The following is a 26,348-nucleotide window of genomic DNA, read 5'->3' as shown; positions in this document are numbered from 1 at the left end:
AAGTAGTTCAAATATAACATACTCCCTTCATCCCAATTTATATAATATTCTTTCCTTTTAATTCAATCCCAAAAAAATAATATATTTCTATAATTAGAAACAGCTTAACTCTGAAATTCTCATTTTGCCCTCAATAAATTAATTTTTAGCTACAAAAATTTCTTTAACTTGTTTTAAATCACAAGATTTAAAAGTCTTCCTTTTCCTAATGAAACATTCTCATATAAACTGGTACGGAGCGAGTACTTCTCATTGGACTAAAAACACATAATTCAATTAATTAAAAGATTAAACGTGCGTCATCAGTTATCACAATACCAAAGTTCAAATATATTTATAATTTAGGGACCAAAAATGTTAATTATTAATTCAACTTCGTAAAACCACGTCCTTCCTTTGGTAGCTTCCATTTACTTCTAGAACAAAAATTCTCTGTTAATTTTCGTAATTTGAATTTGTGAATTTCGATTTTTGTGAAGCAATGAGTGAAAATGGTGAGAAAATGGAGATAGAGAATGATGAAAAGAAGAAGAATAATAAGGTGTTAATGTGGGGATATCTTCCCGGAGTATTATCTCATAAGTCACCCTTAACATCTCCGGTCGCTGTTACCGGTATCGACGTTGAATCCTGGACAGACGTTTGTGGTGGTGGTTGTGGTTTCGCTATGGCTATTTCAGGTAATTATACACGTATAATACGTATCTCTCTATAAATTTGTGTTCGTACATGAATTTTTTTCTCTATGTTTTTGGATGTGTGAATTAGAAGAAGTAGATCTTCCTCTTCTTTTTTTTTTTTATTTTTTTTTTATTTTAAAGTTTTGTTTGGCCAGCTTTTTGTTGTGGTTTTGCAATGGCCATTTCAGGTTATATACGTATCTCTCTGTATATGGAGTTGTGTTCGTGCACGAATTTTTCTCTATGTTTATGGATGTATTTATGAATTAGAAAAAGTAGATCTTTCGTTTGTTTTAGTTTAGTTTGGCAAGCTTTCCTATTGATAGTCAGATATTGAGATCTACTATAATAGTAGTCGTAGTGTTACTCTTATAGTTTTTTGTGCTTTGATTTTTGTTATTATCTGTTGTTTATTGTATTTCAATTATCGTATTATTTTATGATAGTTAATATTCCTTTTTTTTTCAAGACTATTTTGTCATGCTGACTATAGCATTTTGCCATGGCTTCTTCACTATTGTTATTTCTTTTTCCGATCTGCTTTGAATTGTTTTTCCTTGACTTTTGAAGATTGTGGAGCTTGTTATGGAGATCAGAGGTGGATCTAGAATTTAAAGGTGGCGGGTGTCACAATTTTTTTCAATGTACATCTTGTTAGGAACGTGTATTTGGGTTGGGTCCATCTCTTTTGAGTTTTGGGGTCAACTTAATAGGCCCTTTTTTATTTGTAAATATGAAAATTACATCTCAAAAATTAAGAAACGAACATAATTAGCATTTTAAACAAGGAATCACACCCATTAACAACAGAAGTAAAATCAACATTTTCACAAGGAACTTACATCTTTTACGTATATTAAAAAATGAACTTGCACAAGTAAAATAACATCTTCAATAAGGGAATTACATCAATCAAAATAAGAAAAATAATAGAATAACTCTTCAATAGGTAAATTACACCCCATAAGTAAATGTAGAATTAGATAAACTATAAGTTTTCAAAAATAAATAATAAACTTCATGTTTTTTTAAGCAATGCTTATGAAATTTTCATCACAATTTAAGTAGTAAACTGATTTAAATTGAATTTAACAATTATAGAAAAGCATAAATTTTTATAATACACTCCCTCCGTCCATTTTTATTTATCCACTATACTAAAATAAATGTCCATTTTTACTTGTAAGTTGTATAGTTTGAAAACCCAAGACATAATTTATCATTTTATCCTTATTATTAAGTACTCCAATTCATTTTTCATTTTATTTATTGCTTATTAAGAGTGTTCCAAGTCAAATATAGACAAGTAAACATGGATGAAGGGAGTAACCAACAAAAGAAATTATAAAAAAATTGAATTTTGATCTCAAACAAAAATTCTTATTGAGACTCACAGATTTGAGATTAAGAGAAATGCTTAATTTAATGAATTTTAAAGTTTCTATTTTGTGTGTTCTCGTTAGAGATCACAGATAAAATAATAGAATAGAGGAAAGAAAATATAAATAATAACAAAATATAAATGATAAATGATAAAAAGATAAATAGAAAATTGGGAGAGCCGAAAAGGGAAATGACTGATACAAAGGAACTAAAAAGCACAAAGAAAAATGGGAGTCGGAAAATGTTCAAGATAGATTCAAACTTGTGTCTACCAGCCACGGCATCTTTGTCTAATTTGTGACGGGGGTGGCAGAATCGAATATTTAATCTAGTTTAAGCAAATTGCATCAATCTAGGGAGTGCCATGCCACCCCACCCTAAAGGGTGGATCCGCTCCTGATGAAGATTATTCTGATTTTTGTTAGCAAATGGTGTAGTTAGTTTGACTCAGATCTTATCAATTCAGACGTGAATTTTCCCTCATATTTATGGATTACTAACAAAGAAAGTTAATTTGGAGCCAAATGTGAAGATTAGACTCCTTCCTATGTGTTGTTGAGAATATAAACTTGCTTGCATTATTTCATTTGTTCGCAAGTTTGTTCATGAACTAGAATATCAATTAAGAGTGTTGTTTTATGAAATACATGTATTAGAAATATGGACTTATTCCAGAAGCAAAAGTCTAGTAGTTTTATTCTAAGTTGCGCGGACTCTTTACTTTCGTTGTCACACCCGTGTTGATTCTCCAAAAATGCACTACTTTTGGAGTGTTCGACACGCACCCGTCGATATTTTTGAATAGTCCGAGCAACATAGGTTTTATTTATGTATTTGGAAGATATGAAGTGTGGACTTATTAACTAGGCTAGATACATGAAGAAGTTCAACTATTTGTGAGGTGGGTGATGGCACTAAGGTACTATTTTGGAAGGAAGTCTGGATTGGGCAAGCTCCTTTGATGAACACTTTTCCTGATCTATTTACCAATTGCAGCATCCCTTATACTGTGGCAGAGTCCTAGACTCCACAAGGGTGGAATATTTGTTTCAGAAGAAATTTGAATGATTGGGAAATTGGCAAGGTGGCTGAGCTCTTGAAGGAAGTTGATAAGTTTAGAGGGACTTCTCCAACCCCAGATGTAATCAACTGGAAACATCACAGTGATGGGAGTTTCTCAGTCAGAAGAATACACAAGTTGGAAGTGCTGGAGCAACCAGGAGGAAGAACAGGTCCATGGACAAAGGTATGGAAAAGTTTGGTACCATTCAAAATCAAGTGCTTCACTTGGCTTGTGACCAGAAAAGCCTGTCTCACCCATGAAGTCTTACAGAATAAGGGAATGCAATTGGTCTCTAGATGCTATTTTTGCAATGAGACTGCAGAAACAAACAGTCATTTGTTTCTGCACTGTAGAGTGACAGCCCATCTTTGGTCACTGTTCTTCAGCCTCACTGGAAACAGTTGGACCATGCCAGAACACACATCTGATTTACTAAGTTGCTGGATTAGAAGAGGAGGAAGCAAATCTCAAAAGAAATGGTGGAGAGCAGTTCCATCATGCATCTATGCATCTGGTGGACAATTTGGAAGGAGAGGAATGGGAGGTGTTTTGAGGATAAATTTAATACTCTGCAGAAAATTAAGTGGAATTGTTTTGCAAATTTTCAGTTTTGGTGTGAAGAAGCAAATGGAGAGGGAGCAGAACAGTTGGTAGACTTTTTAGGAAGCATGTAAATACTTTTTGTCTTACTGCTCCTTGTGGATAACTTTTTAGAGGTCTCCAGCTTTAAGTATCCTTAATGCTATTTACCAGTTTTCAAAAAAAAAAAAAAAAGTCATGTAATGCAGCCATTCAGAGTAAGTCAAGTTGATTAGAAAATCACCTTTCCTCCATTTCTCTTCTAGTGTGTTTTGAATGATTTTTGTGTTTTGCTCTCCCAAATTTCTAACATTTGGTATAGAGCCGGTGTGTTTGGTAGACAACTAAACGTAGAGAGAAGATGACTAACACTAATGTAACTCCATTTCACGTTCCAGTGCTCACTAAAGAAAACTATGGACATTGGTACATTTGAATGAAAGCTCTGCTTGGAGCCTATGATGTTTGAAAAATAGTGGAGAGCGGAGTTGATCAAGAGGAAGATGTCGCTACCACAAAGAAGAAAGATTAAAAAGCGCTCACTCTCATCCATCAAAGTTTGGATGAAATGATGTTCGAGAAGGTTGCACATGCAACCACTTCCAAGCAAGCATGGGATATTCTTCAAACTTTCTTTAAAGGTTTGGACAAAGTGAAAAAGGTTCGTCTTCAAACCTTAAGAGGAGAGTTTGAATCCCTGCAAATGAAGAAAATCGAATCAGCTTCGGATTATATTTCAAGAGTCTTGGCGGTCGTATATCAAATGAAAGATACGGTTAAAACTCGGATTATACTTCAAGAATCTTGGCGAGTAGTATATCAAATGAAGAGATATGGTTAAAACTGAATGATGGCAGGGTCTTTGTAAAAATACTACGATCCCTAGATTCAAAATTTAATTATATTGTTGTTGTCATTGAAGAGTCCTAAGACTTGCACACCATGACCAAAGAAGAACTCACGGGGTCTTGGTAAGCACATGAAGAAAATTGAAGAATCCGAAACAAAAGTCAGTTGAACAAGCTTTGCAAGCAAAACTTTCTTTAAAGGAGAAAGATGAAAAGTGTGGCTTGCAACTAAGAGGTCGTGGACTAGTGGTAGAGGTGGAAAAAGTGGTAATCAACCACCAACCAAAGAAAATAAAAGCCAAGACTCTAACCAAGGAAGAGCTCATGGAAGAGGTAGGGGATGGAGGTCAAAACGAAGGTATGATAAGTCAAATGCTTAATGTAATACTTGTCACAATTTTGGTCATGATTCTTGGAAGGTAAGAATAATATGGAGGAGAAAAATATTTTTATGGAGATCAAGAATGAAGATGAAAATGACACTTATTTTTTTTTTTTTTTTTACAATGATAACATAAAATGGCACTTTACTTCTTGCACGCAGAGGAGAAGAATTTGAAGAAAGTGATTAATGGTATCTTGATTCTGGTGTTAGTAGTCATATATGTGGATAGAAAGATTTATTTGTGGAGCTTGAAGAATTGAATGGTGGCAATATCACTTTTGGAGACTCTTCAAAAGTTCAAATCAACTGCAAAGGTACGATTTTAATTCGTTTGAAAGATTGAAGTCATCAATTTATCTCAGAACTGTATCGGAGATAAAACTAATAGTTTGAGTTTGGGACAGCTTTCGAAGAAACATTATGGCATTCATCTGAAAGATATAGCTTTTTTGATGTTGACACCTCTTCTAATATTGTATCTATATACTTGGTGTTGGGCGTTTCAGTCGTGTAGACCTCCTTAGCTACGTTGTGGTGCTTCTTGGACTTTTTCTTGCAACATGTTTGGAGTTTCACAGGCTCTAGTTTGCCATGAACTCTTCTTTTCCTTTTGTGGAGACACCTCTAGTGTAGGTGATCAGGTTTTCCACTTGCCTCTTGGTTAGTTTTCATTTTGTAAAGATACCGTTCTAACTTTAACCTTCCACCTTTTTTCTGCTTCAGCATTATTTGATGGTGTATGTCTGAGCCACCCACAATATCCCACAATTCCTGACCGATGCAAATAATATTGCATCCTTGTGCTCCACAATCTATAGTTGCTTACGTAGAGCTTCTCAACGCCGTTGAGAGTACTTGCAAAATTTGTATTTTAGCAGTGCCTTTTGACTTGTAGCCTCCGAAAGTAGCTTGTAGGATCTCCCTAGAATTGTTACCTCTTGATCAACTTGGCTCTGGTACCACTTGTCAAAATCGTCGTGCACAATTGGTTGCTCATAACTTGAATTTTATTATTGCAAAGTAAAGACTAGCTTCAGTCTTATAATTATTACACTTAATATTTTTTGCACTCACACTCTAGCAACTCTGTTTGTTGCTCTCTCTTACTTCTCACTTGATCACTTGTTGCTTACTTCAGTAACTCTCTTTACTTGAGCACCTCACTTGCTCTCACTTCTTGAGCACACTCACATTTCAAAACAACAACCACTGTTTATAGGTGGAGACGGAAGGATCTAGTGAGAGTATTTACTACTTTCTAATGTTCCCAACTACCTAATTCTAGAATTACACTTTTACTTATTTCTAGAGTTGTTCTTTCTAAACTTCTCATTCTAGAATTCTCCTTTCAACACTCTAGGATTCCTTGAACATTCTAGATTTTTCATAGTCTTAGAGATTAAGTTGGTGATTAATTTTAACAAAGTGGTCGTGGAATGCAACCCAACAATGTCCAAGAAAGGAATGACAAAAAGGTGCCGCCATAGGTGAAGTAGGGGGCGTACGGCTGAAGCTATGGATGTGGTGATCAACTCTGATGCTTGGGAACAACGTCAGAATCTGTATGACCTAAAAGCCTCGGGTAAGTAGTTGGTCTCATAAACCGCCTTTTAAAATGGAGCTAGTTTTAATGGAAAATTTTGTAATTCCAATGTAAATCTTCATGTAAATCGTAAAACATATAAAGCATCGTTTAAGACTGTATTCAAAACATAAATAAGCCCGTAAGTCATAGTGTAACTCGTCTTGGCACTCAAGTGTCCTTGATACATCATAATCATAACATGTATCGTTCATCTTCTAGACTTGTATTGTTCATCATCTAGACTAACATATAGCCATTTATGCATCATAATATCTGATTATCCATCTGATCAGTTATAGCTATACCTACTGAAGTACGATATGCATGTGATAAGGAATGCTAGCAAAGCAATAGAAGTAAGGATTTAAAGATGCTCATGTGCTAGACTGAATTTCGTGGATATTTGGGAAGTATCTTACCCGTACCCTTTTGCTGACTTCTCTCAAACACTATGTCCCGGGTAGAGCTGACTCTGATGAGTTTCCATATGTAGCCGAATAAGAGTGTTACTTTTAGTCATATGTTAAGTGGGCGGCTAGGAGAAAAAATCATCAACACGATATGAAGTGATCTTATTGTATTTTCCTTTTCCTTACTTTTCCTTTCAGTAAGAAGGGGAGGGTGGCTGATTATCTTCCCTCTGGGGAGAAACATTAGTACATTGAAGACCGAACTATTCCTTGTGGATTTAAGTATATTCGTGGGTAATCCCTCTTTGCATGAAGAATTGGTCTCTTTGTTCTCCAATCAAGGAGGAGCTCATTTGTGTCAAGATTTTTATTAGTAGAATATGACCAGAAGTGATGACACAACAGTGTCTACTATTGTAAGAGCATAATTGTAGCTCAAATAAACCTGAACATTGTCTCTTGTTAGAAGAGGGAGATGCATCTTTGCTCAAGGGAGGTGTTGATGAAGAGGCACTAGCTATAATGCCTAATTATACAATTAGAAGAATTGGAGAAAATGTCCCTTATGTTTGAGGATAGTATACTCCTGAGCAATTTTGGTCCTTTAACAAATGCTGGCAGTTAAATTTAACAGGAACTGTGGAAAAAAAATTAACCAGAAATATCAGGGTGCCATCAAATCTGGAAACTGCATAACAAAATCTACATCAGACACCCAAAAAAAAAAAAAAAAAAAAAAAAAAAAAAAAAAAAGCGGTAAATACACTTCCAGACTGCACCAGACACAAGAAATAAACCAGAAATAGCAGGAACGGCAAAAACTGCAACTCCAAATGTGAGTTCCCGTAATTCCAGTTAAATCAAGCAGCCAGAGTTTGATGGAAATGTGAGACCCTTTTGGCAAACTTAAAAGGTCAAACTTTTGAGGAGCATATCTAAGGAACTGTTTTAGACGTACCCTAAAACATAAGGGATCATTTTGGTCATTTCCTCGTTGCCGTTACATCCTACCAAGGCTAAACAAATATCCTTGTGCTTTGAATCTTAATTTCTACTATCACAATTCACAAGATCAGAATGCAGTTCATATAAGAACAACTCGACAAAGCATTGTTGCTTGTTAGAAGAGAGAGATGCATCGTTGTACGGTGTCGATGAAGAGACACAAGCTATAAGAGCAAATTAAACGGTATGAATTATATCCAAGGGAAAACAACTAATCTTTGAGCTTTGAGATTAGTGTTCTATCATGAACACCTATCCATTTTTGTCAAAAGTATAACTTATGTTTGAGCTACATATTCTTGGTTGATTTGTCAGCCTTCGTTGGTCATTGTTTTGATACATTTAGCATAGGGCATTTTCTTGAGAATAAGAAATGAAAGCTTCCATGCTGGATCGTTCGGTCCATTCCAATATCATCCTATTTTTATGCCTTCTCAATGATATTTTTTCTTAAAAATGAGGCCAGCTCCATGACTGGATTTTTGGGTTTAACTATGTATTATTTGATATATTGGCAGCAGGGTCTGGAAAACTTATCACGTGGGGTTCTGCAGATGATCAAGGCCAAAGTTACTTGACTTCAGGAAAACACGGGGTAATGTGGCAAATATTTGTTGCATGGACTGGTTTATGTAGTTCCCTTCGAATTGATTTTGCTATCTTCTATTACTGCATTTATCAAGGAGACTCCAGAGCCATTTCCAGTTCCAACTGAGGATCCAATCGTGAAAGCTGTAGCTGGTTGGGCACATTGTGTATCTGTTACTGGTAATATACTGTCATTCCGTATTTCTGGACTGTCAGTGATCACTTGGCTAATTTAGACTGTTTTGGCAGAACCTCCTCTTTCCTTTTCTTTTCTTATTTCTACTTAAAATCTTAAGAAAGATAGCAAAGACAATGGTTCTGCGATATTTATATTTCTGCAGAAAAGAATGATGTGTACACATGGGGCTGGAAAGAATGTGTGCCTTCTTTCAAGGTTGTTGCAAATTTCGCTGCTGGAGGAAGTGTTGAAGTTAGGAAAGAAAGTTCAGTAATAACTCAGCAAGGTAATGGAAGTTCAATTTCCAGTTTGAACCAGTTAAGAATTTTGGCAAGTTCATCTGCATGTTTATCCCTGGGAAGTTAACTAATACTACAAGGACTAATTGCTGCAGAGTGCCCTCAGTCTCAAGGCTCGAAGTCGAGTGGTGGTTCAGTCGCTCACCAAGATAATAAAAAACCTGAAGAAACTGCAAAGAGGAGAAGGACAGCGACGGCTAAACAAGAACTTGAGAGCCCACCACCTGCTGACGAATCTCTTTCTGCACCACCTTGTATCGTAGAACTGGATCCAGGGGTGAAGATAACCTCCGTTGCTGCAGGGGGGCGCCACACATTAGCATTGTCAGGTAATTTCGCTCCTTCATGCATGCTATAGTCTGTTACCGTCATATTGGAAGTGGAGTCGGTTGCTTTGTAGTTACGCCATATAGTTTTGTAGGTCATATGAAGTACGGAGATATGGAAGAACTTTAATGTAAAGCAAGACACCTGATGCATCCTATTTTTGCCGGATTTAGATGTGGGACAGGTATGGGGTTGGGGCTATGGAGGTGAAGGACAGCTTGGCTTAGGCTCCAGGATTAAAATAGTGGCGTCTCCTCATCTTATACCTTGTCTGGATACTTCTTCACATGGACTGGACCGGAGTCTTGGGAGTCCTCAAGGAAGCATTACCACAGGGAGTCAGACGCGTAAAGCTTTGGGGAGCTACGTAAAGAGAATTGCTTGTGGTGGCCGGCATAGTGCAGTAATTACAGGTTAGTATGGAGTAAAGTTTTAGTACTTCTGTTGACTGCATAGGATGTAATATCTCTTAATAAGGGTACTGTTAGAAGCTGCACAATGTGAGAAGGAAAGAAGAAATGTTTTTGGAAATCTGTTCAAGGTTTTTACGTTTGAATGACTTTTGAGTTACTCCATTTACAATGGAAGTTAGGGTCCATCTTAAATCATTGTCTTTAAATTTTGCATCTGAAAGTTGAGAATGATATATCATTTATCTATCTACTCAATTGGGTCTTTGTCTCAATTGTCAGATGCTGGGGTGCTGCTTACATTTGGCTGGGGATTGTATGGGCAGGTAAATGTTTCATACCATCACAGTATCACACTTCAAATGCGATGTGTGTCTTGTCCTGTTACCCTCAAAGAGTTCTCCACATGCTATTCTCTACAGTTTCAGAATTTGAAAGAAATTAAACTTGAGTAAGCTGCATCTTGCTTATAGTGTTGTGGATATATGTTTTCTTGCTGGAATAGAATGTCTAGCACTTGATAGCGGTTTTTTTCCTTCAAACTAGCAGATTGTAATCTTGTATAAAAATTCATGTAAAACACCAGAAAGTTTGCACCTACATTTTCAACTTTGTGGTGCCTGGTTCACGGTTCACTGCTTTTCTTTATGTGAGTCCTCTAGTCTCATTCTTTGTATTCAGTGTGGATTAGGTAATACAAATGACGTGCTGAGGCCAACTTGTGTATCTTCTCTATTGAACACTAGAATAGAAGCCGTGGCAGGTGGATTATGGCATTCTGTGTGCTTATGTGATCGTGGCCGTGTCTATACTTTTGGGGGAAATCAGTTTGGCCAATTGGGTCTAGGCACAGGCACAGACCATGCAGAGGTGCGTCCAAGAATTATCACTTGTTTTGTGTCTTTCCAGAACTTTTGTTTGTGGACTCAAGAAGTTTCAATGTCCAATAATAGTATCTAGTTAAAGCTGAATTATGATTTCATCTAAGATTTTGGCTATAGTCGTCCCACGAGATGTGCCAAGAAGTGGGATTTGTTGAAATAGCAGTTCAAGAAGATTTCCGCCATGTGTTGTGGCTTTTAAATGTACCTAGACACTTGAGGGATAAGAGATCATTGTCAATTTCTGACAGCCAGTTAGTTAGACCATATAATTCCTTACACATTTGCAGTTTTGCCGCTGCATTATTGTAAACCTTTTTTATTTGAGGGATCTAGAAACTCAACAGGAGATTTCTGTTACAGACATCACCTAGGCTTGTGGATGCCTCAGTACTGGAAAACAAGAATGCCAAGGTAGTGTCTTGTGGAGCTCGTCATAACGCCATAATGACAGGTAAGTGTCGAGACTATCAAGAAGATGAAGTGCATTTCAGACTGATCCACTGGACAACCTGAAGTTCTTTTTTTTATTTTTTATTTTCCCTTGAAGACAACTTGAATTCACTTAGTTAAATTTCAGACCTAGCTATTCCATTTGTGGTGATCTGAGGTGGAGATGTTATTCAGTACAAGCAATTGTTTGTCTACCTGTGACTAGCTAGTCTTTGTAATTGAAATCTCCTTGAAATTTTATGAGTCGCAGATATGCTTTCGACACTGAGTTTGAATATGCTTGTTTTCCTACCTATGTGGTACATCATATTTCCTGTTGATCACTATCAAATGTGTTAAATCGATGAGCTTCCAGTAAAGATTTAGACAATATGAAGCTGCTGGCATGTCAATGTCTATACGTTTGCTAATGTTAGTAATCTAAAAATATCTTTTGCTTTGACTTTTAGAGGACAGCAAAGTGTATAGCTGGGGATGGAACAAGTATGGTCAAGTATGTAAGAGATTATTACTCTTCCACATATATTATATTTGTGTTCCGTCTAACCATTTGCTTTCTGTTCCAGCTTGGCCTAGGTGATACGGTCGACCGTAACGATCCTTGTGAAGTGCCCGTCGATGATTGTACTCCGAAGAATGTAGCGTGTGGGTGGTGGCACACACTATTACTTGCTGAAAGTCCATGATATCCCCATTATTTGGAGAGAACTTCTATAGTTAAGTAACCCACTGACACTCATTTGCACAAGATCAGGGTGTGCTGTGCACCTGGATTGATCTCTCAGGTCTCAGGTTTACTTTCAGGATTCTGGAGATCTTGTTAGAGCTGTAGTATTTGCTGGACCAATGTACAGTTTGTTGATTGTAACTGATATTTAACTCAGCTATTCTCTCTCGAGTTTGAAACTGACGTATGCCATAGTTTTATAGACTTATTTGGGGGTTGAAGTGCTACAAAAATAATTCTGTTTGATTTTTTAGTCTATCTATGAGAGGAGGTCATGTGAAAAATGCATGAGAAGCTCTTCTTCGTCTTATAGAATGGACCGGTATGTGACTTTCGGTGTTCGCAAGTTGCATGTTTAGACTATTATGAGTTGGGACAAGTTCCTCTTTTATGGATCATCTTACTGGCATGTTAAAGAAAAATGTGGCAAGCTGAGAAAACATGTAAAGTGTCAGCTTGGCCATGGGAGGTGGCGAAGGTTGGGTCGGAGAAGCATTTCTTTTAGAGCTAAAACATGTATTAAAAGAAAGGATTGAGCAGAAGTGCAAGGAAACTAGTTTAAACATAATATTTGAAGAGGCACGTTTTAATTAAAAGTACTACTATGTTCTATTTGTTTGGTATCGTTTGACTGGAGAGGGCGTCCAAGGAAAACGGGATTTCAACACATGAGATGAATATACATAAAATATTGTTATGTACTGTGATTTACAATCAGTATCACGCTAAAATGCATCGAGGCGAGTATCGTAGGGTGTAAGTTCCAATATTTTAGACGTAGTGTCTGAATGTTTGAACATGCACAAGCCAAAATTGCTTAATAAAAACTTTTTTAAATACTCAAAATTAACTCATAGTAAATTCTCAAAGAAAAATTCAAAAAGTCAAAGGATCCTTCTAACTATTTATTCTACTTTCATTAAAAAAAAAAAAATTACTGAGTAACTAATACTCTGGCTCTTTGTATGCAAAGTATAACCTAGAAAGCAAGAGATCTTTCACGCATGCAATGTCCTTCTTTATGCTTTATTTTTTAAAGTTTTTTGCTGTGTTAAATAGGCACACTTAGGACAATGTTCGAGTGTCTAATAGAAGCAGCCTAACTTTAAGTGTCAATGTGGAAAGTGGTGCCAACTTTAGATGGTTGTTTATGTATTTATTTGTTTTAGAATTTATTTTGGTATTAATCTAGTTTAAATAAATATTTTTGTGAAGTCTCTATCCCAAAAGAATTATTTACAGTATAATGACTATTTGTGGTTTGTTTTGTAGTTTTAGGTTTTCAAATAAATTTTTTATATTATAGTCATTTTTATTTTTTAAATTATTAAGAACTAAGGTATTTTATGCACAACTTTAAGTATGTTCTATAATAGCGACGTTATAGTTGTATGCATCTTTACGTCTTTCACTTTTTCAAGTGGGAACAAAATTCTTTTTACTAGTATTATAACTTTCTTAATTTATCTAAAATTTTAGTATATTTATGATTATTTATTGTTTATATGTTAATTTTATTAATTTATCAAAAGTTAAAATATATGTATTCATGGGGCTTACGCGTCACTCCGTGTTAGAAAAAACACTAGGTGACAGGTTCACTGCTTTTAAAATATTTATAATGTTAGTGCTAAAATGATATGGATATAAAAGTTAATTAGTTTTTCAATGAAATACGGTAGCGTTTCCTAATGAACAAAGAATTTAGGGAGTGACACAGAAATCGAGAACGTGGATAGAGTTGTGAGCCAAGCTAACTATGTAAGGGCATATGGGTTATAAGTAGTGTATGAGACTGATTCAGTTGGAATTATTGAGCCAAGTAAAATATTGGAGAGTTTTATTTGGAATCTAGACCCAATTAGCAGCTGATTAAAAGGAAAGGGGTTTGAAGGAAGGGTTTTATAAGTATTATTGAGAAAAGACGAAGACATGCAAAGGATAAAGACAGTTTTTGAACAACAAAGCTAACATAAGGATTCTAGCTCGAGCATATTTAAAGCTGATGGAGTTTCTATTAGGATCAAGCGCTTACCATCATGCCAAAAGCTATAGCAAATGGGGAAAGATCACGGATGCTCCCTTAAACAAAAAATATTACCCGCCCATACCCCCATTACTTTTGTACCCCCAGAAAAAATTAAAAATATTTACCGGAGATGCCTCCCAGTTACACTCAATTATAATGCCAAAATGGTATATAAATATACTAAGATGGTATGATGGAAGATGTTGCAGCCCTTCTCTTAGTCCTCATGGTACCATCATGGTATATAAATATACTCAGACGGTTATGGATGATCATGTTCGTAGATCGTGATGGTATCATGAAGAAATGCTTCAGTCCTTCAATGAAACACTCCTCTATGATACCATCGTCCTATATACATATACCGTGATGGTATCACGAAGGATTAATCCGTTAATGAGACACTCCTCAGGACCATAATACCATCATGGTAGATAAATATACTGAGATGGTATCATAGAGGACTGTTTCAATTCTTCTCTTAGTCCTCTATGATACCATCATGATATATAAATATCTTTGCGATGGTATCACGAAGAGGAAGGGGTTTGGCCGAGGGGTATGTTGGGTAAATACTTTCAGCTAGTGGGGGTAGAAGCGAAAATAGTTTGGGAGGGGACATGAGTAGGTAAATATTTTGTATTTTGGGGGCAATTAGTGATGTTTTCTCATATCAAATAGCAAGGGTGCAACTTTTTTTCTTAACTAAAGCCCAGTAAGCAAGCATCATATTTGATCACGACTCTATCCCAGGCCACCCCAGCCCCCTCATGGGCCTTGCCATAAGCAAGATGTTGGTGCTACCCGACAGTTTATCTCATCACCTTGCTGTGAGTCTAAGCTTCTCATCTCTGTCCTTCCGTCGGTATGGATTGTCTTTTCACCCCTATATGTTCCTCCTTTACTGTTGTTTTTCTGTTTAATATTCCTAATTCCGATAATAATTTGAATTGAGTTTGTAATTTCCTTGGCACTTTTGAAGTAATATAAGCGTCTGTGAACTGGTTTGTTACAGAGAGCAGGATAATAGGATTGTCAAACTCAGCGAATTCAAGCTTTAACAAATTCACATGGTTACATACTAATATCACACGTTCAAGGTTGAACTATTACAGATTCGATTTGGTAAATACAAACTAGAAAAAATAAATCCAGGTTCATTACAGAGCTCTCCAATCGTCAAATCTCCACATAATTCAATAACCCAACTACATGTTGCGTGAAACAGAAGTTGGCACCTGCTGTACGAGCTGCATCAGCGGCCAGAAGATATCCAGTCTATGGAAGCTTCCTGAAGCCTGCAAGCAAGTACGAAAAATATATCAGCATACACGTAAACTGCAATTTCCCTGATCATGTTAATTAAGTTCAAACATTAACAGTGCTTGAAACAATTTTGTCTTCTCCATATTACTAATATCCGTAGAGTCAATAATTTTACATGAGGAACTACTAAACTCAATCACTTGCTATAACTGAGTAAATGAGTGTTTGTTATCTACTCTGGAAAAGGAGTTAAACTCGTGAGATGTAAAATCTATGAAGAGATTACCTCAACAATGAAGTGAGCCCAGGTAGTCTCGGAACGCTTTTCCATAACACCCTTCAAAATCGTCAGCTCCAAGCGGTGAATAACATCAGAAATTTCTAAGAAACGTCCATGGTCGTCACACATCATCTGTTTGAAATTTATGTCAGCTCAAAATTTCATAATGCGGATGTCAGGAATACTGATCTTTCATACTTGTTGTGTGGTGCCAGATCAGGTAATTCTTTTTAAAATCCGAAAAGTAGAAACACACTAGGACTAGTGAAGCGATATGGTATACCTCTATAAGCATGTGTCCAGGGTACTTCAAATCTTTGACAATTATAGGGCATATCTGGTCAGCACTTCCCAGTTCTACAGCCCAACTGGTGCCTTGTTGGTTATTAGTTTTTACTCCAGGTGACTGAAGGCTCTTGTCAGGGGCTGTCTGCTGTACATTTATCGATCAATGAAATCAAGACCTGAGGGATAATTGGACCCGCAGAAAAAGAGATTGTAGTTTTGCATTCATGGTCTGTTTCTTTTTCTTATTCTTAATAGCCGTGAAGATATGTGGAGTGCGTCTCCCTCGAAATTGGAGCTTTATTGTTTAATCTGAACACAGACCTCACTGCATTCTTTCTTGTAGTTACTTTCCAGTTGTATACTCATATATATAATAGAACCAAAAAAAGGATGCAGTTTCCCCATAACATTATTTTTAGTAAAACTAAAAACAAGAAACACTTAGCAGCCAAAAAAGTACATAATAAATGAATATATGAACCAAGCAATGTTTACCTCTGTCTGAGCCTGGTACCTTAGTTTATCAGCCTGATCAGTAACACTTCGCAGAAACAACATGTGCTTTATGGTTTTATCTAGTAAACCATCAATGCTACACTGCAGGGGAAAAACAAAAATTTATTTTAAGCCAAGGTACAAGGAAAGTATCCTTAATAGAACTAAGGTGAAGTTAGCACTTACTTTGGCACCACTAGGGACAAGTTGCCGCAACTCTTTAAGCCGGTCCTGAATTAATTGCCTATCCCGTGGTCTGGACTTATGATTATCACCAGAGCGTCTCCTTTTCTTGTTGGTATTAGATATCTTTGACTCCTTATGACAACTCAGAGAGCTAAAGACTTTTGTCTGATGCTGCCCCTCATTAAATGCACTGACAGCACAATCAAATGAAGAAGCATATTTGTCTGCCCCAGCAGAAGCCGATGTAAGAGTGCTCCGTGTAACTGCGTCGTTTTCAACCGAAGTATTTTCTGTAGATTGATTCTGCCTTTTGCATAAAGGGACAGGTTTTCCTGCTGGCAGATTTAAGGACTCCAGACCAGCCATTTTGTAGAGTGAATAATCATCAGAAAAACAGTAAGCGCTGGCAACAACGGCTTCCAGAAGATTCTCCGCATTATCTTCTTTCAGATGCCACTCATTAGATTCCCCAAACGATGGCTCAGTATTAAACATAGGATCTGCAGTATAGATGGATTTTCTAGCAGTATTTGTGCTAAAGCCAGACAAGTTGTTTTGAATTGTACTTCCGAGATTAGTGTTACTGCAATCCATTCCAAGGGATTGAGGATCTAGCATGTCTCCATCAAAGTAAAAATCTACCTCATTGGATAAATTGACTCCACCAGCATTACAGCTAGAGTAAGAAAAGGCGTCTACATCTTTTGCACGGCAAGAAGATCTACCAAAGCTGCTTTCTGTGATCCCTGATCTGTTATCATCAGAATATTCATGAGCGAGTTGCTTCACTAGATTAATCATGTCTACATGTTGCACTCCAATATCGCTTTCATTCGCATTTTCAAGGAAATTTGGCACGTGTTCAACAAACTTGCCAATTTTGCTTTCATTTTCATTCTCGAGGACATTTTGCATGTGTTGTCCAGATAATTGAAAGGGATGTTGAACCTCAATTAATGAAGTCATCGGAAATGCAGCTGATAATTTGTGATCTTTCAGAATTGGTATATCAGCAGCTACATCATCTTCATTCACCTTATTTGTGGTAGCTGCGGATGGTATATTCAAACTCTCCGAGAGAGTAGACTGTAGAAGAAATTCACAGCTTTCTCCACCAGGTAAAAAGTTCTCCGCAAATTTGAAATGGGCATCAAATTCTTCAGCTAGATTGCTAACCATCTCCGCATTTTCAGCTACCTGATTTTTTGAAAGAAATACAGAATCGTGTGAATGACCATATAAAGACACTGCTGCATGTAAGCACATACACGATGCAAGGGACAAATAAGTAAATGCGGCATCCTGTAGTTCTAGGGCCACCCCAAAGCTTAGAAATCACGACTGGAATACTATGCTAAAGTTACATATGCTGCTTAAGTTTCCATTATATGAGCATCAGGTACAAACTTGCAAATCACATTGGCAGAAACAGATCCAATGAAGTTCGGCAACATTGGAAATATTAGGATATCAAAAATATGACATACCGTTTCCATTGATCCTAGCTGCAGAACACCGTAAGGAATACAAGGTACCAGCAATATAGTCTGAAGAATAAAGACATTTTATATGGTTAATTTAAGAACACAAAAGATGGATAAAACCGCCTGAAATTTAAGCATGCTACGGAAGTTCACCTTAATGCCAGCGACAAACTGAAGCATCCACTCATCTGGACACTGCAACAAATTTCAATCAATCAATCAATCCATCAATGATGCTTTAATCCAAGAAATAGAATTTGAGAAATTAGTTATCTGTAATTCTAAAAATCACTTTGTTCTTCTACATTAACAAAGGTTCAAATTAGTAATCCAACTACCATTATTAAAGAAGAAAAGTTAGGTCTGTAACGAGATCCCATTACTATAAAAAGAAATGGACAACTTTGTTCAGCTAATGGGGAACAGAATAACAGCATTTCATAAAGCTACATCAATTTTTGGCCCGTCAACAGAGTGTTTAAGTGTAACATGGGCTCATCTCAATTGAGAAAAGAATCAGAAAGTTAAGAAATAAACTACAGTTTCCAGAAGCGAAGATGTCAAACTTAATATGTACCTCAGCAACAGAACCAAAGCTGAGCTCTGCAGGTGCTAGGCTGTCGGAAGAAATCCAGCGTGTGATGCCCAAAGATGCCACTTCACCGACCACCCTGTTTCATTTTCAACAAAAGACATATATAAGGAAAACATTAAAGTTGACTCTTGGTCACATACAAGCCAAGGAGCTAGATAACAAAAATAGCTGTCAGCTTATCAGGATGATGATTAAGTATAAAGATGATAATCATGCAATGGAGATCCAAACTTGACCGTACATCTAGGAGTAAGCCATCCAAACTAAGCAAGTGGTTTGATAAACAACCATCAAGACTAAAGAGAAAATATTGGTTTATGATTGCAGAAATTCACAAATCAGTATGTATTTCACTCATCCACTATGGTTGGTGGCATATCGGATCTGACATGTATGCGGAGATTTTTTCTCGTAGTTATTAACACTCTGATCTTTCCATAATTGGGCTTCAAGCACCAGAAAACTCTTGTACCGTCTATAAGAGAAATAGTAAACACATTTGCTTTTGACAGAGATCATGGCTAGACCCCTCTTTCTCTTCTTCCTCCAATAAGCGTGGAGCTACTTCTCTTATTTTAGATGGCGTACACTCAATAAATCATGAAGGTTCTTAATCACAGACATTAGCAGCTTCTAAGGAGAAGCTAAGTTAGTCACTTGTTTTTTCTTTTTTTTGTCTTTTGTTTACATGGAACTAGTTTGCCTACATACACTTGATAATGTATTCAACAGTTTTTAAATCAGTAAGATACATTCAACAATGTGTAATTCCCTTTGGAATATACTCATATAAATGTGGTTTATTTAGCTTCACTTTTTGTTTTGTTCCAATGAAATGCTTAGCCAATTCCACATGTCTTAACCAAAAAGTCCTTTCTTCTTCCAACTTCTCAGTCTTCCCATTCATTCCTGGGTGTGCCCTTCTTCCCATACTTCTTCCCATTCTACCAACAAATTCTCTATAATATTAATATTAATAATTCATAGATCTAGATCGGCTAATTGTTCTTTAGATTGCCAAGAGCCAAAAACATTGTTCTTAGATTGATAAGTTATCTGCAAATTCTCTAGATTGAAAAATGTAAATGGCGGACGCAACTTTATGGGATTATCAATTATGCTCTTCCAGAGCAGTAGATCTTCCAGAGAAACTTTACAGTCTTAGAGTGACACTAGGAAGAGCTAGAGGACAATATATACGGCCTGAATCATTTACCTCCAGCCCACAACATCTAATGAAACTGCTAGTCGGCTAAAGTCAATTTTTATGAAGCCTAATTAGAAAAAGAAAAAAAAAAGGCCTAATCATGCTACTATACAGTAACAAATTAGAGAAATAAAAGAAGCCAGAAAGAGAGAAATCAATGATCTACCCTTTTCCTGCAATGTGATAAGCACTTGACATCTCAGCAATGGCTAAACCAATTGGATGTTCACCCAAATATCCATTATGTGATCTTGATCCACAGTTTGGGGATAACTCATTCAAGTTTCTGCTGTAATGAGTGTCAATTAGACTTCTATAAGGTTCTTTAGCACACGGAATGTCCAGATATCCATCTTCCCATGTCAAAATCCTGCCAAAATAAGTCGAGCCAATGTAAGTGAGCAACAAGTCTCAACCATTCAGTGCATGTATAGATTATAAACCACCTAGGACTAAGTCTAGAAAATAAGCTGCTGATGTAGTATAATGCTGCTGATGCAATACATTTTTGATTCAGTTTCATGGAAAAAGAAAGGGAAAAAAGGAATTCCAACAATACTATACAAAGGAAACACTATATGTATTAAGACAACTATTAAAGAAATACATTTTTGATTCAGTTTCATGGAAAAAGAAAGGGAAAAAAGGAATTCCAACAATACTATACAAAGGAAACACTATATGTATTAAGACAAATATTAAAGAAATACATATAGTAGCCCATTTTCTTTGTGGGCTGCAAAAGAAATAGAACGAGAGAAAGTCTTTGCAAAATACAGAAAGATGGATCTCATCAAAAAGGCATATTGCATTGTATTTTCTCCCCTAGGAACTTCATACGGATCCAAATCAAGTATGATGCCTTGCGGAAACGTACCACAAAATAATTCATATTCCTTGAAAAATATACATTTTTTTTGTCTATTCCTATGCTTGTTTTACTAGAATGGGCTAAGAAACAACTTACGTAGGGCACTGGTGCTGAAGTTTCCAGAACACTGCGTAATTCCATGGAGACTTGAAGCAAAGACTTTCCAAGAAATGCCTCAAGGAAGCAGCCCCCATTCTTCTTTTATTCTAAAGAAATCAAAAGCTCCGAAAAATTTCAGATAATAGCAACCGAATTTACCACCAACTAACTGACTAACTTCCTCGATATGATCCTCGTCCAGCCTGAACTATAAACAAACCAGCTCTGCGTTTCATTGGGGGCTCTTTTGAAGTCGAAAGCAACATGTCCATTCTTTTGATGATCTCTACAACTGCCAGAAAGCAAATTGATGCAAAGGGCATAAAAAATGGATTTAGTGCAGCAGGAAATTAAGAAGAAAACAAGGCTGACAACACGTCCATCACTTCAACAACAACAGAGAAGCAAATAATGCTGATCAATCCTATCCCGAGAGACTTGGTGCTTCCACTAAATAATCGAGCGACAAGCCAATACTCAAAGCCAGATCCACTGGATATATATATATATATATATATATATATATATATATATATATATATATATATAATTTTGATTAAGCACCGAAGTTAAACTTTTAGTCTTAACTAAAAAGTCTCTTTGAGTACCCTAAAGACATAATCTCGGGGTGCATGGAACTTTTCCTCGGCATAACTTAAAGTTTCCCGCAAGTGCACCACAAAATATTCCACATAATTACGAAGAAAGTTAAAATAAATGAAGTCAAAAGTTAACAAAGCATTCAGAAGATATACAAAACTTAGAGCCTGTTTGGACTCCTGGGCCCCGCTCGCGAAATTATTTTTTTATTTTATGCGGCGGGATAAGTTGCACTTCATGTATTCGCCCACCTTTAAAGCAAAAAAAAATAAGTTGAGGGCAAAATTTAAAGACACAAATTTGAGGGGCAAAATTTAAAAAAAAATAAGGGCAATCCGCGCAAAAATGTTTTTTTTTTTTAGCTTATGTTCGCTTTTAGATAAGCTAAATCAAACGGCTCAATTATTTTTTTGAGCTTATTTTAAGCACAAAATGACTTTAACAACCTAGCCAAACACTCAAAAAAAAAGCTGAAAACAACTTATAAGCAACTTATAAGCCAATCCAAATGGCCTCTTAAGGAGCTAATAAAATCCAAAACTCATTTAGAGCTGGATTGGCTTATAAGTGGTCAAACCAGCTTATAAGCTGTTTTTTGATTTTTTAGGTGTTTGGCAAATCAGTTTATAAGCTAAAAAGTGTTTAGAATAAGCCAAAAAAATAAGTTGAGGCACCCCAACTTATATTTTTTGGCTTATAAGCTATTTTTTTATCAAACCAACTTATAAGCCACTTTTTTAAGCTAAGACAAACGGGCTCTTACTTTACTATGAACTAAAATACAAGAATTGACTACAACAACAGATGCTAAGGAAGAAATCACAATTTACCACTAAAAACAAAAATATGCCTTTTTTCTTCAAGTGTTGAAATTTTGACGTTGCAGTTTGAATTGTGGTGTTAAACTATCACTTTGGAGACAAAAAAGAAGATATTAATTTCTTGAAATATTTGTCCTACTGAGACCAAATAAAAAAAGAAAACATGAAACCATTTCTAAAGTTGTATGTTCCTCTCATTTTGCACCAAATCATTGCAACTTAATGTGGATATATTAATTGTCCTCAATTTTTAATTCAAATCAACTTGTAAATCTAAGTTGTTAAAGAGATTTGACAGCTGAGTCTTTATTATTTGGCACAATTTTAAGGCAAAAAAACTGAATAATTGACCACAATTCAGTATCTGTAAATACTTCAGTTGAATTTCATGTGAAAAATTGAAATAATACTTTTTAACTGTATTTCACGTGACATATATTAGGTCCAAACCCAATATTTAGTGACCAAAATAGTTTGACGCTAACATACTTGTAAAAATAGTTTAAATATAACATATTTCTTACATAAAGGGACTAAAAACACACATATTAAACCAAAATCAGAATTTATCCATAATCAAGGGACCAAAAATGCTCTGTTTCAATTTATTTGTATGGTTTTGACTTACAAGGAGTTGGAAGTAATTAAATATCTAGAATTTATCAAAATGCCCTTTAATAACATGCCATGTTGCCAAAAAAGAAAAAAGACAAATAATTATAAACGTAAGGAGTATATCATAAGGACAAAAAAAAAAAAAACAGAATTTATCAATAATTAAGGGACCAAAAATGCTATATTTAGCATTGGGTAATTACAAAAGGGAGAGTGAAAACAGAAAACTTACTAAATATAGAGGAGCAGGAGGTTCAAAGGAAAGAACTTTTGTAAACTTCAAATTGTTTAGCGTCCATAATTAACTCCTTCTTCCACAAAACGCAATTAAGAAATGAGTAGTGCCAAGTTTCAAGAGACAAAGAACGATGCTGACGTCATTTTCCGGGCAGTAAATATTAATGAGGAGAGAGAGCCGAAAGTAAAGGCTTTGGACAAAGTGTGTGAAGTGACTTTTCAGAGTTCAGACCATTTCTCTCTCTGTGTACGTATGTGTATAAATAAAGCGCCAAGAGGAGGCGGCTAGTTTAGGTTTGACCTCTATTTACACCTCACTAAATAATTAATTATTCTCTCTCTTTCAATTTAAGTATTTTATTTAGCCTGTCACAAGAAGAGTTTTATTTTCTAAATTTATTAAATTGACAATCTAAACATATTAAGTGATAAATTTATAATCATAAGATTTAAATGATATATTAATATATTACACACATTTTTAATTTAAGATTAATTATAAGATTCAAAAGTTTTTTTTGTTTAATTTCTTAAACTTTATGCACGATCAAATTAAGACAGTTAAATTGGGACTAAGAGAGTATTAAATATAGAAAGTGATATTCTTTTTTAAACAAACTAAAAAGGAAAGTAAGACGATAAATTTAAAGAGGGAGTATAGTATTATTTAGCTATGATTCAATGTTAAAAGTGTACATGCAGGCATATGTTTTATATTTATTAATTTGATTAAAATTATTTAATGCGATATGTTTGCACCGTATTTTTAATTATATGAACTTTTTAAAAGAAATTATTACTCGTAAAAGAATAACATAAGAAATATGTAGTACTATTCTATTAAAATAGGAATATACATTCATTAATACTCCCTCTATTCACTTGATTTGATGTGCTCTTTAACTGAGCACGGAATTTTATGAAAATATAAGCAATTTGAGATTTTTGGTCTTAACAAACAGTTATATTTGTTGATATAAACTCAATATAAAAGTATATTATAGCTTGTTTGGTCAAGGTTCTGGGAAGCTAGAAATGCTTATTTTTAGAGAATTGAGGTGTTTCGCCAAAACTTTCAGGGAAGAGGTATTTTTGAGTAGCAGAAGTTGAAAAATAATCTTTTCCAAATTTAGCCAAACACAAATTGTTGCTTTAGTATTGATAAAAAAAATTGATTAATGGACACAAATTATTTTAAAGTACTTCTTCTAAACGATTTTTAAAATAACTTAATTTTAGAAGTTTGACCAAATAGATAGTTATCCATTTTGGAACATTTATATTTATTTATTAAAAGAAAGAAGACTACCTAAAATGAAACCAGGAAAGTTATAAATTAATTATACTTATGCAAAAAAGCATCTAATACCCTATTATTTATAAAGTCTATTATAAAAAATTATTTAAGAGAACAGTTTTTTCTAAGAGTGGCTAGTTGTGGTGAGTGGGTAATGGATAAAGATAATGTGCTATTTTGGCTTTTTCATATTTCAGAGTTGGGCTCAATGATTCCTCAACACCAGTGGGATTCTGGTCCCACATTTTTACCCCACCAACACCTTTGAAGTTACGTCTGTGGAGCCGTAATTTTTTTTTTTCCTTTTTCCTTTTTCCTTTTTCCTTTTTGTACTTTAATATGTATGTAACCTGTGCATTGTAGGTTGTACATTATTTTGTCAGCTTGTGTGATACTTTTTAAGATTTGATTAATTCGACTAATCTGAATTTGTATGAAATAAATCCTTGGAAAAAGTAAAGTGTACTTGAGCCAAAAGGGTTTAAACGACATTATCAAAGAATGGAAAGTTTTCAACCATTTAGCACTGTCGGCTGAAGGGGAGGTTACTAAAATAGTTGCTTTAGATTCAACGCCCTAATTTTGTAGTATTTTTTTTAATTAGTATTTTTGGCATTTATTTTAAAATTATTATTATTGTTATTAAGAAAATATTAGATTTATGAAAATATTAATTTAACGATGGATATTTCTTATAAAATTATTGAAGCATTGGTGAATAGTTTTAAAAGAAAAAACCTTGGAAAATAGAGTTACAACTTAAAATATATCATCTGGGAAGTAACAAATAGCCTAGTAAATGGCCAAGATATGAGCAAGATGGTCCGCACTATCATCTTTAAAATATAACAAGAATAGAAATTAAATAAAAATATATTAAATTTTATTAATTAAATTTAAGGCATCTTTTTATGATTTAGTTATATGTCACGACTAATTTCATTGATCCATCTCAACCATTTTACAACACTCCTCGATAGCATGAAGGGAGCGTTTATTTCAAAGTTAGACAGCACTATAATTAATAATAATGAAGATGAATTTTAAAATTTAAAATCTGATAGATAAATTAAACATACAACAGTGTTAACATAATTTAGCTCAATAGGAGTTGAACTTGTACTGTAATCATGCGTCACGTCAACTTAATTACCAACTACTGTAGATATTATAAACATTTCCGTCGAAACCATTCTGCAATGCACATTTGTAAGTCCCTCAGAAAAATAGGAATAATTTGTTTTTTCTTATAAGTATCTAATTGTTGATTGTGAAGGACAATTAATTAATTAATCAGCTCTCCACGAGAAATAGTACACAACGTTAGTTCTCTACTTCTCTTATCGTTGAACACCACGTGTATAAGGGATATATACACACTTTAATTGGAATAATTATTGGCTTGATGTCAACTTAATAGCTTTATTATTATTTCGTTGACTAATTAGGGAACAACTAGATTCTCACTTAACCTTTTAGGGTCGTTTGATAGCTGTTTAGGAGCTAAGTTATTCATGTTTTAAATTTTGCATAAGTAATACTATCATATTTGGTCGTTTTTTTTTTTTTTTTTTTTTTTGCTATATATAAAATTCAATTCACCTAATACGATGTTTAGTTTGTAATTTAGAAAGCAGTATAACTAATGCATATATAAGTTATAAGGGGATCTATGTATTATTTTATTCAGAATACAAAGATGGAATAACTAATACACGAACAACTAATACGCGAACAACCTGCATAAACTAATCTCTGCAAAAATAATACATTCTCTCAAAACTAATCTCTATATTACTAATACATGCGTAAATCTAATCCGCTATCAAATGACCCCTTGGTGAATGTGAGTATGTGATCATGTCTGCATTTTCAGTATGGAACTATACATATCATTAAGGCAATTTAACCTTGCATATGCATGTGCAGGGAAATGTTAAGTTGACTTTTTTACCATTACCCCTATAACCCTATTTGAGTGCGTACACTTTAGCTAACGTCCTCTGTTTGGTTTTTTCTCTTTTAGTTAGCCCTTGAATGAACCATCCAATTGACTGGACTTCACATAAATATTTTGTTAAATACTGGAATGGTAGCTGACTTGAATGATTCTTTGTGTTGGAATTTCCAGGGAAAACATTTCTTGAAAGCTAAAACAAAACAGCTAGGACTATTGA

At 35.0% G+C, this 26,348-nt stretch overlaps 2 protein-coding genes across 12 annotated transcripts; one reads left to right on the top strand and one right to left on the bottom strand.

Moving 5' to 3' along the window:
* Nucleotides 1-379: 379 nt before the first annotated feature.
* Nucleotides 380-12,047, top strand: LOC132057107 (ultraviolet-B receptor UVR8-like). Of its 10 annotated transcripts, none has more exons than XR_009415076.1 (11): nt 381-680; nt 8,457-8,533; nt 8,622-8,706; nt 8,868-8,990; nt 9,099-9,332; nt 9,504-9,743; nt 10,023-10,066; nt 10,422-10,610; nt 10,985-11,075; nt 11,325-11,567; nt 11,641-11,745. XR_009415076.1 is itself a non-coding variant. In XM_059449559.1 (11 exons), the coding sequence occupies exons 1-11, from the start codon at nt 482-484 to the stop codon at nt 11,758-11,760; spliced, it is 1,443 nt and encodes a 480-aa protein (XP_059305542.1). In that variant the 5' UTR covers nt 385-481; the 3' UTR covers nt 11,761-12,047. The 10 variants fall into 10 exon arrangements, 9 of the variants coding, with proteins under 9 accessions (XP_059305547.1, XP_059305548.1, XP_059305546.1 ...); XM_059449559.1 differs by having other exon boundaries at nt 385-680; nt 8,625-8,706; nt 11,524-11,567; nt 11,641-12,047; XM_059449556.1 differs by having other exon boundaries at nt 386-680; nt 11,524-11,567; nt 11,641-12,047.
* Nucleotides 12,048-14,862: 2,815 nt separating this feature from the next.
* On the bottom strand, nt 14,863-21,108 carry LOC132057106 (transcription factor bHLH155-like). Of its 2 annotated transcripts, none has more exons than XM_059449554.1 (10): nt 20,599-21,108; nt 19,798-20,001; nt 18,407-18,500; nt 17,983-18,024; nt 17,833-17,892; nt 16,346-17,542; nt 16,160-16,261; nt 15,660-15,809; nt 15,383-15,508; nt 14,863-15,128 (listed from the first exon to the last, which is right to left on the bottom strand). In XM_059449554.1, exons 1-10 carry the CDS (start codon nt 20,694-20,696, stop codon nt 15,039-15,041), a joined length of 2,163 nt encoding a protein of 720 aa, XP_059305537.1. In that variant the 5' UTR covers nt 20,697-21,108; the 3' UTR covers nt 14,863-15,038. The 2 variants fall into 2 exon arrangements, with proteins under 2 accessions (XP_059305537.1, XP_059305538.1); XM_059449555.1 differs by having other exon boundaries at nt 15,660-15,806.
* Between the last annotated feature and the right edge of the window lie 5,240 nt (nt 21,109-26,348).

This window comes from Lycium ferocissimum, chromosome 5, assembly GCF_029784015.1.
Source record: "Lycium ferocissimum isolate CSIRO_LF1 chromosome 5, AGI_CSIRO_Lferr_CH_V1, whole genome shotgun sequence".
In the NCBI taxonomy this organism is placed as follows: domain Eukaryota; kingdom Viridiplantae; phylum Streptophyta; class Magnoliopsida; order Solanales; family Solanaceae; genus Lycium; species Lycium ferocissimum.
Note: the sequence above shows the minus strand (reverse complement) of the source record. Positions and strands in the feature narration are given on the sequence as shown.

What these genes read in the sequence shown, in the direction of transcription:
- LOC132057107 (XM_059449556.1), top strand. Translation starts at nt 482, where the DNA reads ATGAGTGAAAATGGTGAGAAAATGGAGATAGAGAATGATGAAAAGAAG. An exon ending in TGACTTCAGGAAAACACGGG is followed by an intron (nt 8,534 to 8,621) that starts GTAATGTGGCAA and finishes GCATTTATCAAG; the next exon opens with GAGACTCCAGAGCCATTTCC. An exon ending in CCACACATTAGCATTGTCAG is followed by an intron (nt 9,333 to 9,503) that starts GTAATTTCGCTC and finishes TGCCGGATTTAG; the next exon opens with ATGTGGGACAGGTATGGGGT.
- LOC132057106 (XM_059449554.1), bottom strand. Translation starts at nt 20,696, where the DNA reads ATGGGGGCTGCTTCCTTGAGGCATTTCTTGGAAAGTCTTTGCTTCAAG. An exon ending in GCTTTGGTTCTGTTGCTGAG is followed by an intron (nt 18,025 to 18,406) that starts GTACATATTAAG and finishes AATTTGTTGCAG; the next exon opens with TGTCCAGATGAGTGGATGCT. An exon ending in GGGCTCACTTCATTGTTGAG is followed by an intron (nt 15,129 to 15,382) that starts GTAATCTCTTCA and finishes ACTTGCTTGCAG; the next exon opens with GCTTCAGGAAGCTTCCATAG.